The sequence below is a fragment of the Gigantopelta aegis genome, chromosome 7 (genome assembly GCF_016097555.1).
Source record: "Gigantopelta aegis isolate Gae_Host chromosome 7, Gae_host_genome, whole genome shotgun sequence".
NCBI classification, from domain to species: domain Eukaryota; kingdom Metazoa; phylum Mollusca; class Gastropoda; order Neomphalida; family Peltospiridae; genus Gigantopelta; species Gigantopelta aegis.
The window spans coordinates 12,084,206-12,099,514 of NC_054705.1; the positions used below are offsets into that span (position 1 = coordinate 12,084,206).

General features: G+C 37.9%; 2 protein-coding genes across 2 annotated transcripts in view; both read right to left on the bottom strand.

Annotated features, from left to right (window-relative positions):
- Nucleotides 1-13,934, bottom strand: part of LOC121377893 — a 31,210-nt gene extending 17,276 nt beyond the window's left edge. Inside the window, exons 1-2 of the mRNA XM_041505991.1 lie at nucleotides 13,568-13,934; nucleotides 5,519-5,953 (exon numbers count right to left, since the gene is read on the bottom strand). Coding sequence (XP_041361925.1) covers nucleotides 5,519-5,953; nucleotides 13,568-13,934 — 802 coding nt within the window. The remainder of the gene's footprint in view (nucleotides 1-5,518; nucleotides 5,954-13,567) is intronic.
- The window catches only part of LOC121377894, a 28,485-nt gene continuing 27,106 nt past the window's right edge, over nucleotides 13,931-15,309 (bottom strand). The window contains exon 7 of the mRNA XM_041505992.1: nucleotides 13,931-14,679. Coding sequence (XP_041361926.1) covers nucleotides 13,931-14,679 — 749 coding nt within the window. The remainder of the gene's footprint in view (nucleotides 14,680-15,309) is intronic.

The following is a 15,309-nucleotide window of genomic DNA, read 5'->3' on the forward strand; positions in this document are numbered from 1 at the left end:
TTCTTGTTTCACATCACAAACCATACCAGTGGACACATACGGGTTTACTTTCTCTGCCATGGGACTAACCATTAACTCTCTCGCTAACGGAGCTGACCTCCCTAAACCGACCACTTGCGCATTATCGCGTTTCCTTTTAAAACAGTCCCCGACAAGATGGTTATCCTTTTTACAGTAACTGCAATGTGGACGAAAAGTTTGTGCATTGGCTGATAATACAGGCTTATCCTTACTTTGCCCACCAGGTGCATTCCTTGCCTGACTAGCTGACCAACTAGATGACTCTCCCCGATAGTTACTTTCCCGGGAAAAACCTGGCTGAAATTTCTTCTTATCACCCTGTTGTATAGAGCTACCCTGTACTGCCTGAGCTTTGTGTATTAACACGTAATCATCTGCCACTATGCCTGCCTCCTCTATCTTTTTGACATCACGATCCTCTAAATGAATACGTAAGCTAACTGGTAATCCATTTTTAATGTCCTGTAAGATCAAGAACTCCTGTAACTCGGTATATGACTCTACCTGATGAGAAATCACCCATTTATCAAACATCCCTGCCTTCTTAGCCACAAACCCACTATAAGACTGACCCTGCGTTTTTCTCAACTCGCTATACCGTAAACGATAATCCTCAGGTCGTAATTCATACGCCCTCAACACTGCCGCCTTAACTAGGTCGTACTGACTTGCTCGCTCATCACTCATTGAATTATAAGCTACACTAGCCTTCCCCTTAAACTTAGACACGGCTAACAATGTCCACTTAGACTACGGCCAATTTAGCTGCTTAGCGGCCCGTTCAAAAAGTTGGAAGAACATATCTACCTCCTGGTCATCAAATACAGGCACTGATCTATAAGCCTCCGACATGTTAAACCCATTTCCTGCTTCTCGTCTAACTTCTTCAGTATTCAATTTTAACTCATGTTCCACTTTTAATTTTTCTAACTGGAATTCTCTATCCCTCTCTTCTCTCTCTCTCTCTCTCTCTCTCTCTCGATCCCTCTCTTCTCTTTCTCTATCTCTATTTCTATCTTCTCTATCTCTATCTTCTTTTTCTCTATCCCTCTCTCTATCTCTATCTCTCTCTTCTCTATCTAATGCACGTTCTTCTCTTTCTCTCTCTTTCTCTTCTCTATCTCTATCTCTATCTAATGCACGTTCTTCTCTTTCGTACTCAAGTTTTTTAAAAGCTAATTGTTGTTCCACACGTAACTCATTTATCTCTATCTCTGGAACAATCTCACTGTCTTCCATAACAGGCCTATCACCAAAAACTTCCTGGATAATAATTGTCTTTATATCACCTAAGGTTTTAGCTGATGTTAAGTCAATTTCCCGCTCACTTGCGATTTCAACTAACTCGGCCTTACGTGCTCGCTTAATCTCCACTACACTGAGCGTAGGCCTATCCAGCAAATTCTTATCCATGTTTAGATATGAAGCACTTATTATTAATTAATTTTCTAGTGAACAACGTTGCTACTTTTGGTTATTTGTAAAAATAATTTATAAAGCCCCCATTTACAAACAATACTTTTTTAAATATGCATGTCCCGTTTCAGATCCCGGACAAGGCCCCCAATTTTCTACTCCTGTCACGGGGATCCTATAATACCCGTAACTGAATGAAATACGATTATCCAATATCTCTCCTAACTGTATATCTATTAGATCTCTCTGTAACGGGCAGTTATACCCGCATGTGGCTCGTCTAGGTATGATCAGAGATAAGATCTATATATAAAGTATATGTAATATAGCACGTTTAGTTCACTAAAAGACACAACAAAACACAATACACTTTGGAATCTGTATTAACCTACGCTGACAAATGTACTGCCGCAGTAGTTAATTAACAACAACAAATAATAACAACCCAGAACTGATCACTTAATTAGTTAATCTCTAGGTGTCTAGTTTACACAATATTGTAATTACTTCACCGCGACACAACACCCACACGTGTGATAATTGAGAAACACTTCCAGGGGAACTTAATTAATAAAGGAATTACAACTCTATTCCTAACTGGTTAATTTTTAATTAACCCTTAACTACTCATTCAGTAACCTTGTAACACAGAATTAATACTGGTACCTATCACAATAAAGACAATAACCTACAGTTTACCTAGGTCCTCTAGGATGACTGGCTAAGCCTTAATAATTATTTAGAACAGTGAGCCTACAGTATACTGCGTCAGATGACCGGCAGCACCGTCTAAATAATATTGGTATAATACAGTATTAAAATATTTAAAGTCACATCAATCACATCAAGGTTATACAACAGAGCAGAAATGATATTTACCAAGTCCAAACGGACGAATGTTCCCTGGAAGCCTTCCAATATGTTTCTCCTCGATATCTCTAAAACCCTAGCTATTTATCTTAAACCCGAATATTGCCTAGGGGTACAACGCAGTCCTCCCCCTATCAAGTGGTATTTTCACAGCGACCACGCCGGCATATTTTTCTTAGATCGTCAGACTTACTGACGCTTAGTCACCAAAATCACGGTCGTCGAAACCACACTCGCAGAGGTATTACGTAACTACTGGCCACATGGCCTCCACACCTGGACTAAGTGCATATTGGGATGCACGGTCGCGCGAAGGTATTACGTAACAAGGTGCCCACCTGGGCTAAGTGCATATTGGAACTGCACACGGCCCTCTAAAACAATTAATATCGCCACAGGCGAAAAGAAATTAAGAGCATGTACCGTCAGTCTTACTCAACTTACTGTGCTAGCACAACAAATATGCTATAACTGATGTGCAATGACACCGTTAGAGAATTCAACATTACTGGGAGGAGGTAAGAAAATAGAGGACTTACCCGTACCCAAAGAGCTCCTTTTAAGTAATGGCATGGAGATAGGATGAACCACAACATACAGTAACAAGGAGTCAAAATACTTTTGAGAATAAAAAGGGGCTTCTCAAAAGAAAAAACTCAACGTCATGAAAGGGAGGAAAAACATCTCCCCAGGGAGAGGAAACAGTAAACAACACTACAAAAACCCCATCCCTCAGAAAGGGGTGGAGTGTTAAACATGTCCGAAGCGTGAATCGATGGCAGTTGGACAGAAAAGAGGTCTATACCCCTTTTCGTTGCCCTGCGCACAGACACGTGTTGAGCTGCAATGACCGCAATGCGCGTACCGTCAGGACAGACCCGTCCAAATTGTAATCAACCAAATCATGCAAAAAAGCATGTATCTCACTGATCCGACGACAAGCCACGAGTGAAACCAGAAACAGAGTCTTCCACATCAAGGCACGAAGACTAGCAAATCTCAGTGGCCCATAAGAGCGTGTAACACCAGAAAGACATTCCATTTCAGAAGAATGGAAGGTCGTTCAACTGTGGATTGCAATGATTTAAGTAAATCATGCAACACCAAGTTCATAGAAAAGTCACGACATCCACACTGTTTAAGGGTAGTAAAAATCGCAGCTCTGTGACTTTTCACTGTCTTGACTTTAAGTTTCCTTTCTTGGACCAACGCCAGAAAGTACTCCGCTAAATCGTTGACAGTTGGCGATAAGGGAACGAAATCCCATTCGTTCACCCAACGAACCCACATATGCCAGTGACACTGGTAAACCGACTCAGTAGAACTGCGTTTTGCTGAAGAAACGAGGTGCGCAATTCTTGTTAAAAAACCTCTGCGTCGCAAGGAAGCCCTGATAACCTCTACGCATGAAGCCGGAAGACCACCGGCTTCAGATGCCACACCGTCTGTCTCAGCTGCTGACTGAGTAGATCAGGCAACGCTGGTAACCATAACAGGACTGCACTAACAGTGACAGGAGCTGTGGAAACCAGAACTACGCCACCCACAGAGGAGCTATCAATGTCACGTGACAAGGTTCCTGGACCACTTTGGTCAACACCTTGCCGAGTAAGACAGGAGGAGGGAAGGCATAAAAATCCAGTCCCGTCCAATCCATACTCAAGGTGTCGTACTCCAATGCCAATGTGTCTGGTACCTGGGACACGAACACTGGCAATTGGTTGTTCAACCGTGTGGCAAACATGTCCACCTGTGCCCCATGAGTTCATTTGTGTAGCCTATAGAAGCCACTATTTTTAATTCAATCCCTTTTCTCTTTTCGTCGTAACTATATGAACAGTATAAATGAGTTATCCTTATAAGACGTCGTGATCTATTAACTTACAAAAGTGGATTGTTTCCAATTAATAATAAATTAAATAGGCAAAGAAGGTTTTGATCGGATTGGTATGTCTTCGAAGATGTCTATTAAACCTGTGTTTTCCGATTTGTATTATATAGCAAAGATAAGTATCAGTAATATAGTAAAATCTTGCATGGACGCTACCGTTCTCGTAAAAAAAACAATTCTGGTATTATTAAACAGATATTTCTATCAGCTACATAAGGTAAATAGTGGCAATTATTCTACATGCTCTGTTTGTTAAGTGTAACATGCGTTATTTTTCACACTCGCCAGATTGAAATTACGTGCGAGGTATGAGCGCGATCGCACCCGTGCACCTTAAAAGGCAAGGTCTGAATTATTAAAACTGGCTCTAATAGTGTTTAAAAGCTAGGGTCTGTCACTTTAAAATGGACATGGCTGCCTTTCCATTGGTGTGGTTTTAGCTGCCAAGTGGTAAAAAGAGCTACTCTAGTCGACTCTCAGCCTACTAAAATCCAAACCTATACGTAGCTCCCTACCTTTTATTTTTTAGAACGACCATCAAAACTGCACCCAATTTCCTTGATCAAAATGCGCACCCATTTCCCTTTTGGCTTAATCCTACAGGATATTCCTAAGTCCATAGCACCATACCACCCTCCGCCTGTTATCGACCCCGGTTGGACTGCTGGTGCTCCCTTGCACCTGCCGGTGCAGGCAATCCCTCCTCCTCCCACCCCCACCCTTTCCTGTCTTGGACGGAGGAGCCGGTCGAGGCCAACACCTGTGTCCAGGACAGGCGTGCGCTACAACATCTTGCTCTGAATGTGCACGTTAAACAATTTGGTCTTGGTCTTGGTCTAGTGGTAAAAATTTAATTGGTTCATTTGCATTAACGTCCTTCTACTGACAAGCAAGAGCATGGAAATGTGCAAGCTGTGCGGGTTGAAACGCTATAGGCACCTATCCACATGGCAACCACCACACTAATGGAAAGACATCCCAACATACATGTAGCTAAAGTCACCTAATAAAGAAACTTAATAAAAACTCTCAACACATATTAGCAGAAATCTTCAGTGGCATAATAATGCTTTTAAAATTCATTTTATATATTTTAACATTCATTGAGATGAATATTCATAGATGCAAATATACATCAAGTCTCATTGACCTATGATTATAGTTTGCAAATTTTTACGCTGTCGCCACCGCCATTGTATATATATAATTTGTAAAGGTAATACTATTTCTCGTCTTCTGATGTTTTCAAGGCGAGACACAATCTATTTGTAGAAGTATTTAAACCATTCACAAATCTATTAGAAAATATATTATACTGACCACTTCCAAGTAAAGGCATAACAACAGATGTTAAGAATTTTTCTTCAGCTTTCTTGATGATATTTGAATAGATCTCATCCATACCAGTTGCCCACTCAATGTCCTTTCCACTTCGGTAGACATACATAATGGCGTGGAATGTGAATTTGTATGGCAACTCTCTAATCGCAATGTGTGTCTCGTAGACTTTACCAAACTTCAGTCTCCTGTGCTGATTCAAGAGATCATCTCTCCATTCACTGAATCTAATTCCACCCTGTTCAAACAGCTGCCTTGTGACTAAGCTCATGGTGCTAAGATGCGGACTTTCTCCAGTGACTACTGCATCTGCTCGAACTTTTAGAATATCTTCAAGATGAACTGTGAACTTGAGGCCATTTTCAAATTGGTGCTTGCTCGGAGGATATGATGTTTCATGTGTTTGAGAAGGCCGATCTAAAACAATGAAATAAGGCTTTAAAAACCCAAACTGTAATAGTTAATGTAAAAGTGAGACAATTGTGATATGAACAATATGTAGCTTGCTCATGCAGTTTATAAATACTAACACACTTATGTGATGATTGTACAAAAATTATAAAGCTCATTTTAGAATTGCTCACTTAAGCACTGATACACTGATAAACTGGGTAAGTGTGGGCATAACTGACTTATACCCCACTTTAGGTCAAGTGAATTATTATTATATCAGTTCTATGGCAAATATGATCAATAACTAGAAAGTAATAAAAAGAATTAAACAAAAATAACACGGACCAGATGTCGTGACCCTCAAATTTTGTTCTGAGTATTGAAACTGTCTATTTCACAGTTGTCAGTGTCGCACATGCAAATGTAATTTGATGCAGTTTTATACTTGTGGGTTAGGGCTGTATTTGTACTGGAATGTATTAGAACCCTGGGACATAGTTATATTTTCTAGGGATGGGAACAGTGTGGAGGAATTAAGAAGTGAAATACCACCTCCGACAACATTTTGTATGTTTAAATTGCCTTAAACACCATGATATGTAGAACTAGAAATAAAATTTAATGTTTATTTAAAAAAAAGGTTTGGGAAATTAAGGGAGTGGGGTAGCTGACAGCCCTACCATGCTAACTACAGCTCCACACTTTGCATGCTTTTTAACAGACGTATCGCGATATAAATCTCTCATGGAAACTTCTGTGAATAATGCACATGTGTAATTAGATGGCTCGTTCTATTGGTTGAAATATGAACTTCAAAATAAAATTTGTCATATGCAAATGATGTCAAAACGCAAACCAATTTTTGTAGATGGCTTGTTCTATTGGTTGAAATATTACGAAAACATAGTTTGAACTTTGTTTTATGCAAATGATAAGTGTTACCAATAAAAGCCATTTTGTATTATATTGTAAAGGCTAATTGTGATGGATGGTTGTGGGTGTGAAAATAAGCCAGTGAGAAAAAAATAACAACTTTGAAGACCGGAATGGAGTTGTTTTGTTTGTTTCGTTAAAATGACTGCATTTTCTGTGCATTTTAATTTGGAAAATCAAGAAGAATTTTTTTTTTTGGAGAGACAATTATACTATTGATTAAAAAAACTCAAAAAAATAAATAAATAAAAAATAAATAAATTCACTGATAAAAGATATTTTAAATTATAGAGGTAAAATGTTGATTTATGTCATGTAATACAATCTACATCAATGTAACTAATCTTTATCATTACAAACTGTATCAATATCCGTAGCTGTTTAGAAGTGCCAGCTGATCGAAAATGCAGCCAATAATATGTATAAATATGTTACTATATGGTGCAATGGCTTCTCTCATTTCAAATACCAAATTCTTTATCTTGATATAATAGAGAGACAAGAAGAAATATACTGCGATAATACTCGATAACTTATTTTAGCACAAATATGGGAGATTTGCTTGAAATAACACTTTACTCTTAACCCCCTTAGTACCGTGCTATATCTCAAGACATATATGCTATATGCTTTATTCATATGACCAAAATGCTAAAGAAGAGTTCAAAAGTAGAGTGACTGCTGTTAGACAGAATCAAATTATGTCCATGTAAGAAATTTGTTTTTCTCTCTAGCAAATTCTAAGGTGGGGTCCAATGTTTTTCCCCTATGCCCCTCCCTGGCTACGGGCCTGACCTTAATTGTAACACAGCATCATTGATGTCATATTTTCCACATTAAAGTCAATGACACCAGACTGAGCCATGTTTACTCTGTTTCTGAATAAATTGTACACGGTCAAACCCATTGTTACGGTTGTTACATTTTGAGGGGGGGGGGGGGTAAATGTTTTAAAGTGAAGTTGCAGAGAATATTATTTGTATCACTCTCCCCATTATTTGAGTTTTATACAATTAACATGTTTCTCTCCCAACTTCCATAACATATTTAAGATTTAAAATTCTATGTACTAATTAAAAGACCTACCAACTTCCGTTACGGGTGTTACACTAAATGGACAAATCTTTTTTCAAGAAGTACATTTTATCAAAATCTTGTGATGTGTATGGGTAATTTTAATAAAACTTGTATCATATGGGTAGGTGGCCTTAGGTAATTACTGGAATAGAACCTGGTTTCATTGCTTGCTAGATATTACGTCAATTATGCACAGTGATAACTGTTACGGGTGTTACATTTTTATCCGCCATATTAAAAGCAACATGCCATCTATTTCAGCTCTCATACTTCGAATATTGTATCTGTGTCAAGTTTAAACCTAATAAAAAAAAAAATATTGAAAGAAAAATTAAAATTTAAAATAATGTATAAACTTTATTGAAACATATTTATATAGATACATAAACAAAACAACGATGATAGGTTTATTAATATAATCACCAACAAAAATGACTTGTTTATACTAGTAGAGGACATTATTTTATTCACCATAGAATTTATGAGCTTTCTGAAGTGTAGCCGTAGACGTTTGTCGGCAAACAATGGTTGACTTATCTGTGGCTGTATAAGAGTGAATGCTCTGTATCTTGGGGATGGCATTGACTGACTTCCACAAGTCTAGTACAGGGGATCTTTTGAAACATTGATCCATGTCATTTTGTGTTACTTCCTCAACTTCAATATTGATATTGCACATTTCTGCAGCCTTAACAAATGAACTTGCATCCTGTACAATCACTTTGCGGGTTCGAACACAGCATTCAACAGTACGCTTAACAATACCACCAATCCCATCAACGGGACCTTTACCATGGAAAGAAGCAAAATAAAATCAATTCCACTGTAATGCCGAGTGTTGCCTTGATTGTCGTCAGAAATCTAAATATGAATTTGTTTTTGAACTGTGATGCTGCTCCATCACTAAATATTTGGATGGTCGTTACATCAGGGTTTGCTTTCAAAACTCTGTGAATGAGAAGTGTAATATATGGAACAACAGTTTCTTTAAAATGTGCGAGATTATCACTGGCAAACACACATGATGTCATACCACCAACAGTCCACACAGTGGATGTGAATAATGAAACTTGTCTCTGATGCCAGTTAGCAGACTGGATTTTGTCAGCATACACACAGGTATAATTCTCTGAGAAATCAACTTGAAGTATTGCATGTGAGGGATCAGTTACATGTTTTACTTCCTCAAAGAATGACGCCTGTTCCCTCTTTACATGGGAATGAATGAGAAAGTTTGGTAACTTTGACTTCAACAATAACATAGCTTCACCTACAGTACCCTGCTGAAGTTGTTTCTCAAACTTTGCATCAACCTTGACCCACTGATACCATGAAGCTTCATGATCTCGGGTTATTCTGCAGGCCATCGGAATTCACGGTAACGATCGTTACCAGTAGCGTGTCGGTAATGTGTCGGCAAAACCACGGAACCGAAATTTCGTTTCCCATGATTATTATGTCGATTAAAAAAAATTTTTTTTTATCTATACATATATATTATACAAATAATAATGTTTCACATATAAAACTACTGGAGATAGTTTTCAACACAATCACGACACCCGATTCGGATTTTAGTGTTCGCCATACTTCTCAGTGTTCGAGTAAACCCGAATCAGAGTTCGACACCGCGCTCAAATCAAACCCTACTAGAAATTGTAATATTGACATCATGGTATCTACACCAAAGAACACGAGTCCATTCCCGTTTCGATGACGTAGGTAATAATAGGTATGAGCCTACATTGTACCCGCGTAAGCATATATATAAATAATTGATCCATATGTACATTGCACATTTGAACCAAAATCACTGGCGCTAATTATTTGTAGTGTCGCTGTTAAATTTAGGGACCTAAAATAGGATTTTAATTCAAATATTATTTGATAAAAATAATTAACTTTTTATTACTGTCACTGAAGTCGACAAATTTATTGCCGATGTCACACACGCACTTGAGTACTGAAGGTGACAACTGAATAAGCTCCACTATTTCCTGTCTTTTCATTAAGGGCGGAAATGACGTAAACTGTTATATTTATGTAGCTGTCAGTCAGAACAGCATGTGTATGTAATGTGGAGGGGAGGGTAGGGGAGGGGAGGGGAAGGGTCGCGGTTTTTGTCGAAAATATTGAGTTTGAAAACGTGTCTCTTTTCATGGGTTTGTGCGTTGGATAATCGGTAGCTTGGGCAGACGCAGTTGACTGGATTGGAATCTTTATTTGATGTAAAACAACAGTCAGTTGGCTGGATTGGAACCTTTATTTGTTGTCATTTAAAATAATAAGTCAGTTGGCAAGATTCGAACATATTACCCAACCTGCATAGTATTTTGACAATCTATTGCATTATGGTATAAGAAATGGGTTCCCATAACTTGTTTTCATGGAACCTAAAAACAGCTTCCGATGGGTTCCCAAAAAGTGTTTCCCATGAAATTTGAAATCCTATGGCTTGTTCTGGTGACCTTCGATTCAAATGCCTCAATAAATAGTTTCCCATCACAACACGTTTCACAGTCATTATGCATGCATGTCTTTGATGTTGCATCACAAACACATCGAGAAATGAAATCCTGTGAATATGAATGAAACACATTTGAGGCCTTCTTGGACAGACAATCAAGAATCATAATGATATTCTCGTGATATAAACAAAGGCACTGGTTTTTTGGCATGTCGGCTGCTGGAAGTACGTGAATAGGACGGAGTTCAGAATATTTTGTACACCCAATAATGACTGCAGGGTTATCTTCTTTGAAACATGAATATGCTTCGCCGATTGACACTGTCAGGTGGCATTTCTGAATTTTAATTTTTTTCTTGTTTGATTTATCAATGATAACATCCCTTTTACCTGGGGCTTGTTGTGAGATATCATCTCTCTGGAAATATCTGCAGATAAGACTGATGGTTTCATTTGGCAATTTTGAACGTCTGTGGCTGGATGTAGGTTTTGGAATCAAAGTTTCAATTGTAGCCAACTGGCCGACAACACTTTTACACCTCCTTGGACTTTTTGGAAGAATGGCTTTAAATCGTGCAATTGCTTTTCCAAGTGCTTGTGCAGATTTGTATACTGGCACCTCATTCTGTTCCTTTATCAAATTATTCAGTCTGTCTTTCTGACGTTGCCTGCAGAGCTTCACACGTTGTCTAATTTGCTGTCGTCGCATTTCAGTTTCTTTATCAGATGCATTTGCCTTTTTACACAGTCTTCTCCTTTTATCTCTTTTTCGTTCCTTGTTGAGATAATCAAGTTTCTTGTTGGGATCGCTGCGAATTCTTGCTCGGTGTGCAGCTATTCTTTCAGCTGATGTCTTTGGTGGCATGACTGAAAAAAGGCAAAGTAGACTTTAATACTTGATATAACTTCAAGTGTTTTTTAGTCATAGATTGCTTTAAAGTTTGTTTTAACTACACCACTAGAGCATATTGATGTATTAATCATCGGCTAATGGATGTCAAACATTTGTTTTTTGTGACACATAGTCAGAGGAAACCCGCTACATTTTTCCATTAGAAGCAAGGGATTTTTTATATATACTTTCCCATAGACAGGACAGTACATACCATGGCCTTTGATATACCAGTCGTGGAGCACTAGTTGGAATGGGAGAAAAGCCCAATGGTAGACAACCATGAAGGAGGTTCGATCCTGCAACCGTGGCACTCAACTGACTGAGGTAGATGCCGCTCCTTTAGTACCATAATATAAAAGTAAAATTTAAAATATTTTAAAAAGGAAATGTTAGGTTTAATTTATAATGTTTTGTGTTCTCCACTGATTGTGGTCTTCCCCATTCAGAAAGGAAAATTGAAAATCAATCATAATTATTAAATATTCAAGAATTATGATGGGTAGAAAATTTTATTGGGAAATGTAACATTAAAAAAAAATAGTCTTAAAACTGCTTATTATTATTATTATTATAATATAAAATAGGTACTTACTTTGAATACATGTAGCTTGTCACTGGAAGAATGGTGCTTTCTGCATGCTAGTCCATGTAATAGTGAATAGACTGCCTTGGTGCATCATATTATATATCATTATCAATTTCACAACATGTGTGTGGTTGACACTTTGACACTGGTGACATCAAGCATGCAGCTGCACTAGTGACCAAACCTTACTTGAAAGTTTTAATGATTGACAAGTGTCACCTTCAGGACTTACCAAAACAACATAATTTGAAAGAAACATTAAAATATACTGAACTAACATATAAACTGCCTTGTCGTTAAAGGGACTATCTTGAATGTTTAGATATTTTGTAAACAATTTCGGCCAATATAACCTTTCATAATTATTATATTGTACTCTACTTACATTTTCTTGCTTATAATTATAAAATTTGTATAACCAATTCATTTCGGATCATGCTAATGTTTTGTAGTAGATCAGTATGGATTTTTGCACACAATAATTTCATATATATTAGTTTATTTTTTCTTCCAAAAGCCATTGTTGACAGTAAGCTACAATAATGAAACAACTATATACATTTATACGTAGTTATGAACTAAAAATTTATTTTTATGATTTTACTTAAGTAAAAATTTAAAATGACATAATGTGTAACACCCGTAACGTTTCAAATATGTAACGCCAGTAACGCTGGAAAATCAATTCAATTTGACAGATAATTCCTGAACTCATTTCATATTAACAGTAAACAAGAAAATAAAGAAGAAATAAAATATTGTGTTTCTACCATCAAAACTAAATAATATAACACAACTTGTCTTCTTTTTCCGTTACGGGTGTTACATTGGTCGGGCTACATAAAACAAATGACATAAAGCTAAATTAAACAAACCCGTATATTACTGACATTAATAAAATGTTCTCATGATAAAGTATCAACAATAACTATTCTTTAATGGTATAAAATAAAAATATCAGGCTTTATTAGAATCTCATGGATAAGGTATGAAGTTTGGCTCTTTTTCACGTGTTTTGAAATCAGTTTGTGGAATGGTTTTGAAGTGTTGTATACCAAACATGTAAATAAAACTCACCAATATTTTATTAGGTTTACATCCCCCCCAAGATACTTCCTTCCAACGCCAAAAAAAGTTTGATTACATATGACGATTTTAAAAATGGCCCTATGGGAATAGTTAATGGATTTGACTGTATGTATATTCCTCCTATGTCGTCGTGCAACGGCCCAAGTGTAAATAAATTCTTGTCTTGTCTTGACATCATGCTAAGTTGTAGTCTTTTGTGTGAGAAACATTATGTTGAATAAAAGATTGTTTTGTGTGACACATTATGTTCAATAAAAGATTGTTTTGTGTGACACATTATGTTCAATAAAAGATTGTTTTGTGTGACACATTATGTTCAATAAAAGATTGTTTTAATTGACTGGGTAAAAATGTATTTTAAATTTATTATAATTAGATTAAACTGGCATGTATAGTAACAATACAAAATACTGTTTTGTATGTTTTAAAAGGGAATGTAATAATGTTATAGTTTAAATGATATATTACCATTTTGTGTGCCATAAAATGTAGTAGATGTTTTAATGTTTAACGGATGAAAAATAGTCAAATGATGTGGACTAGCTGGTTTGGGAGTGAAGTAACTGTACGTTGTAGTTGAAGAAATCTTACTGGATGGGTAGAGGTCATGTGATGTCGACTGGTTCCGGAGTGAAGTTGTAGTCGAAGTACTGGATGGATACAGGTCATGTGATGTCGACTGGTTCCGGAGTGAAGTTGTAGTCGAAGTACTGGATGGATACAGGTCATGTGATGTCGACTGGTTCCAGAGTGAAGTTGTAGTCGAAGTACTGGATGGATACAGGTCATGTGATGTCGACTGGTTCCGGAGTGAAGTTGTAGTCGAAGTACTGGATGGATACAGGTCATGTGATGTCGACTGGTTCCGGAGTGAAGTTGTAGTCGAAGTACTGGATGGATACAGGTCATGTGATGTCGACTGGTTCCGGAGTGAAGTTGTAGTACTGGATGAGGTCATGTGAGTACTGGATGAAGTTGGTAGAGGTCATGTGATGTCGACTGGTTCCGGAGTGAAGTTGTAGTCGAAGTACTGGATGGGTAGAGGTCATGTGATGTCGACTGGTTCCGGAGTGAAGTTGTAGTCGAAGTACTGGATGGGTAGAGGTCATGTGATGTCGACTGGTTCCGGAGTGAAGTTGTAGTCGAAGTACTGGATGGGTAGAGGTCATGTGATGTCGACTGGTTCCGGAGTGAAGTTGTAGTCGAAGTACTGGATGGGTACAGGTCATGTGATGTCGACTGGTTCCGGAGGGAAGTTGTAGTCAAAGTACTGGATGGGTACAGGTCAAGTGAAGTTGACTGGTTCTGGAGTGAGGCTGTAGGCGAATTTTTCTCCCTGAATGGGTGGGGGTCACGTGATGTAGTCAAATATGTCTTACTTGATGAGAAGAAATCACGTGATGCAGAATTGTTCGGGTATGAGGTTGTAGCTGGTGAGGTGTTACTAGATGACCAAACACCATGTGATGATGTCGACTCATCCGTGTATACCATTGGCAATGTTTGTTTGCTGGTAGTTGGTGATCGGTCAAACCTTGAAGGGTCACTTGCTGGTCTTAAGTGATCTTTGAAGCATCTACGTATTTCCTCAAACTCCAAACTCGATGCTACTACATGGATCTCCTTGATAGTGGATGATGAAATACAGGAAAGAGACTTCACTGCTGCTTCTATTGCCAATTCTCTAGGAACAGCATCTAAAACTGTGGGGGGAAAAGGAATGTTTGTTTAACAACACCTCAGCACATTTTAAAACTATGACTATTTATATTTAACATCTGGTTATTTTTCGACACATGGTAAAGACTGAGGGAGGGAGGGAGATCAAGACAGAGAGAAAGCAAGAGAGAGACTCAAAGATGGAGAGAGATAGTGAGAGAGATAGAGAAAGTGATAGCAAGGCTTGAAATTCATTTTGTTGATTTGGAAGCAATCAAATTTTAATTGGGAGGCAAATATTTGAAATTGAGAAGCAGTTCTACCGCGGCCATGATTGTAAGTAGCGTGGTTGATGATAGTCTCAAAATTTTAGTGGTTTTTGAAAGTTGTGACACTCGGAACTTCTCGGCTGATTCCATTTTTTCCATGACTAGTTTTTAAGCTACATGTTAAACCGAATGACCACTCTGAAAACCAGTCTAAATAGTTCACGACACTGAAATGCAGGAAACGCGTGACAAACGCGAATCAAGAATTCTGGGATATACTGGAAACAAGTTTTAGAACTAAGTTGGAAAGCATTTTGTGCGGCAATTGCCGCCTGCCGCCTACCAAATTCGAGCCTTGGATAGGTGAACCCAGCTAGGACAGCATGCTTGAACCTTAATTGGATA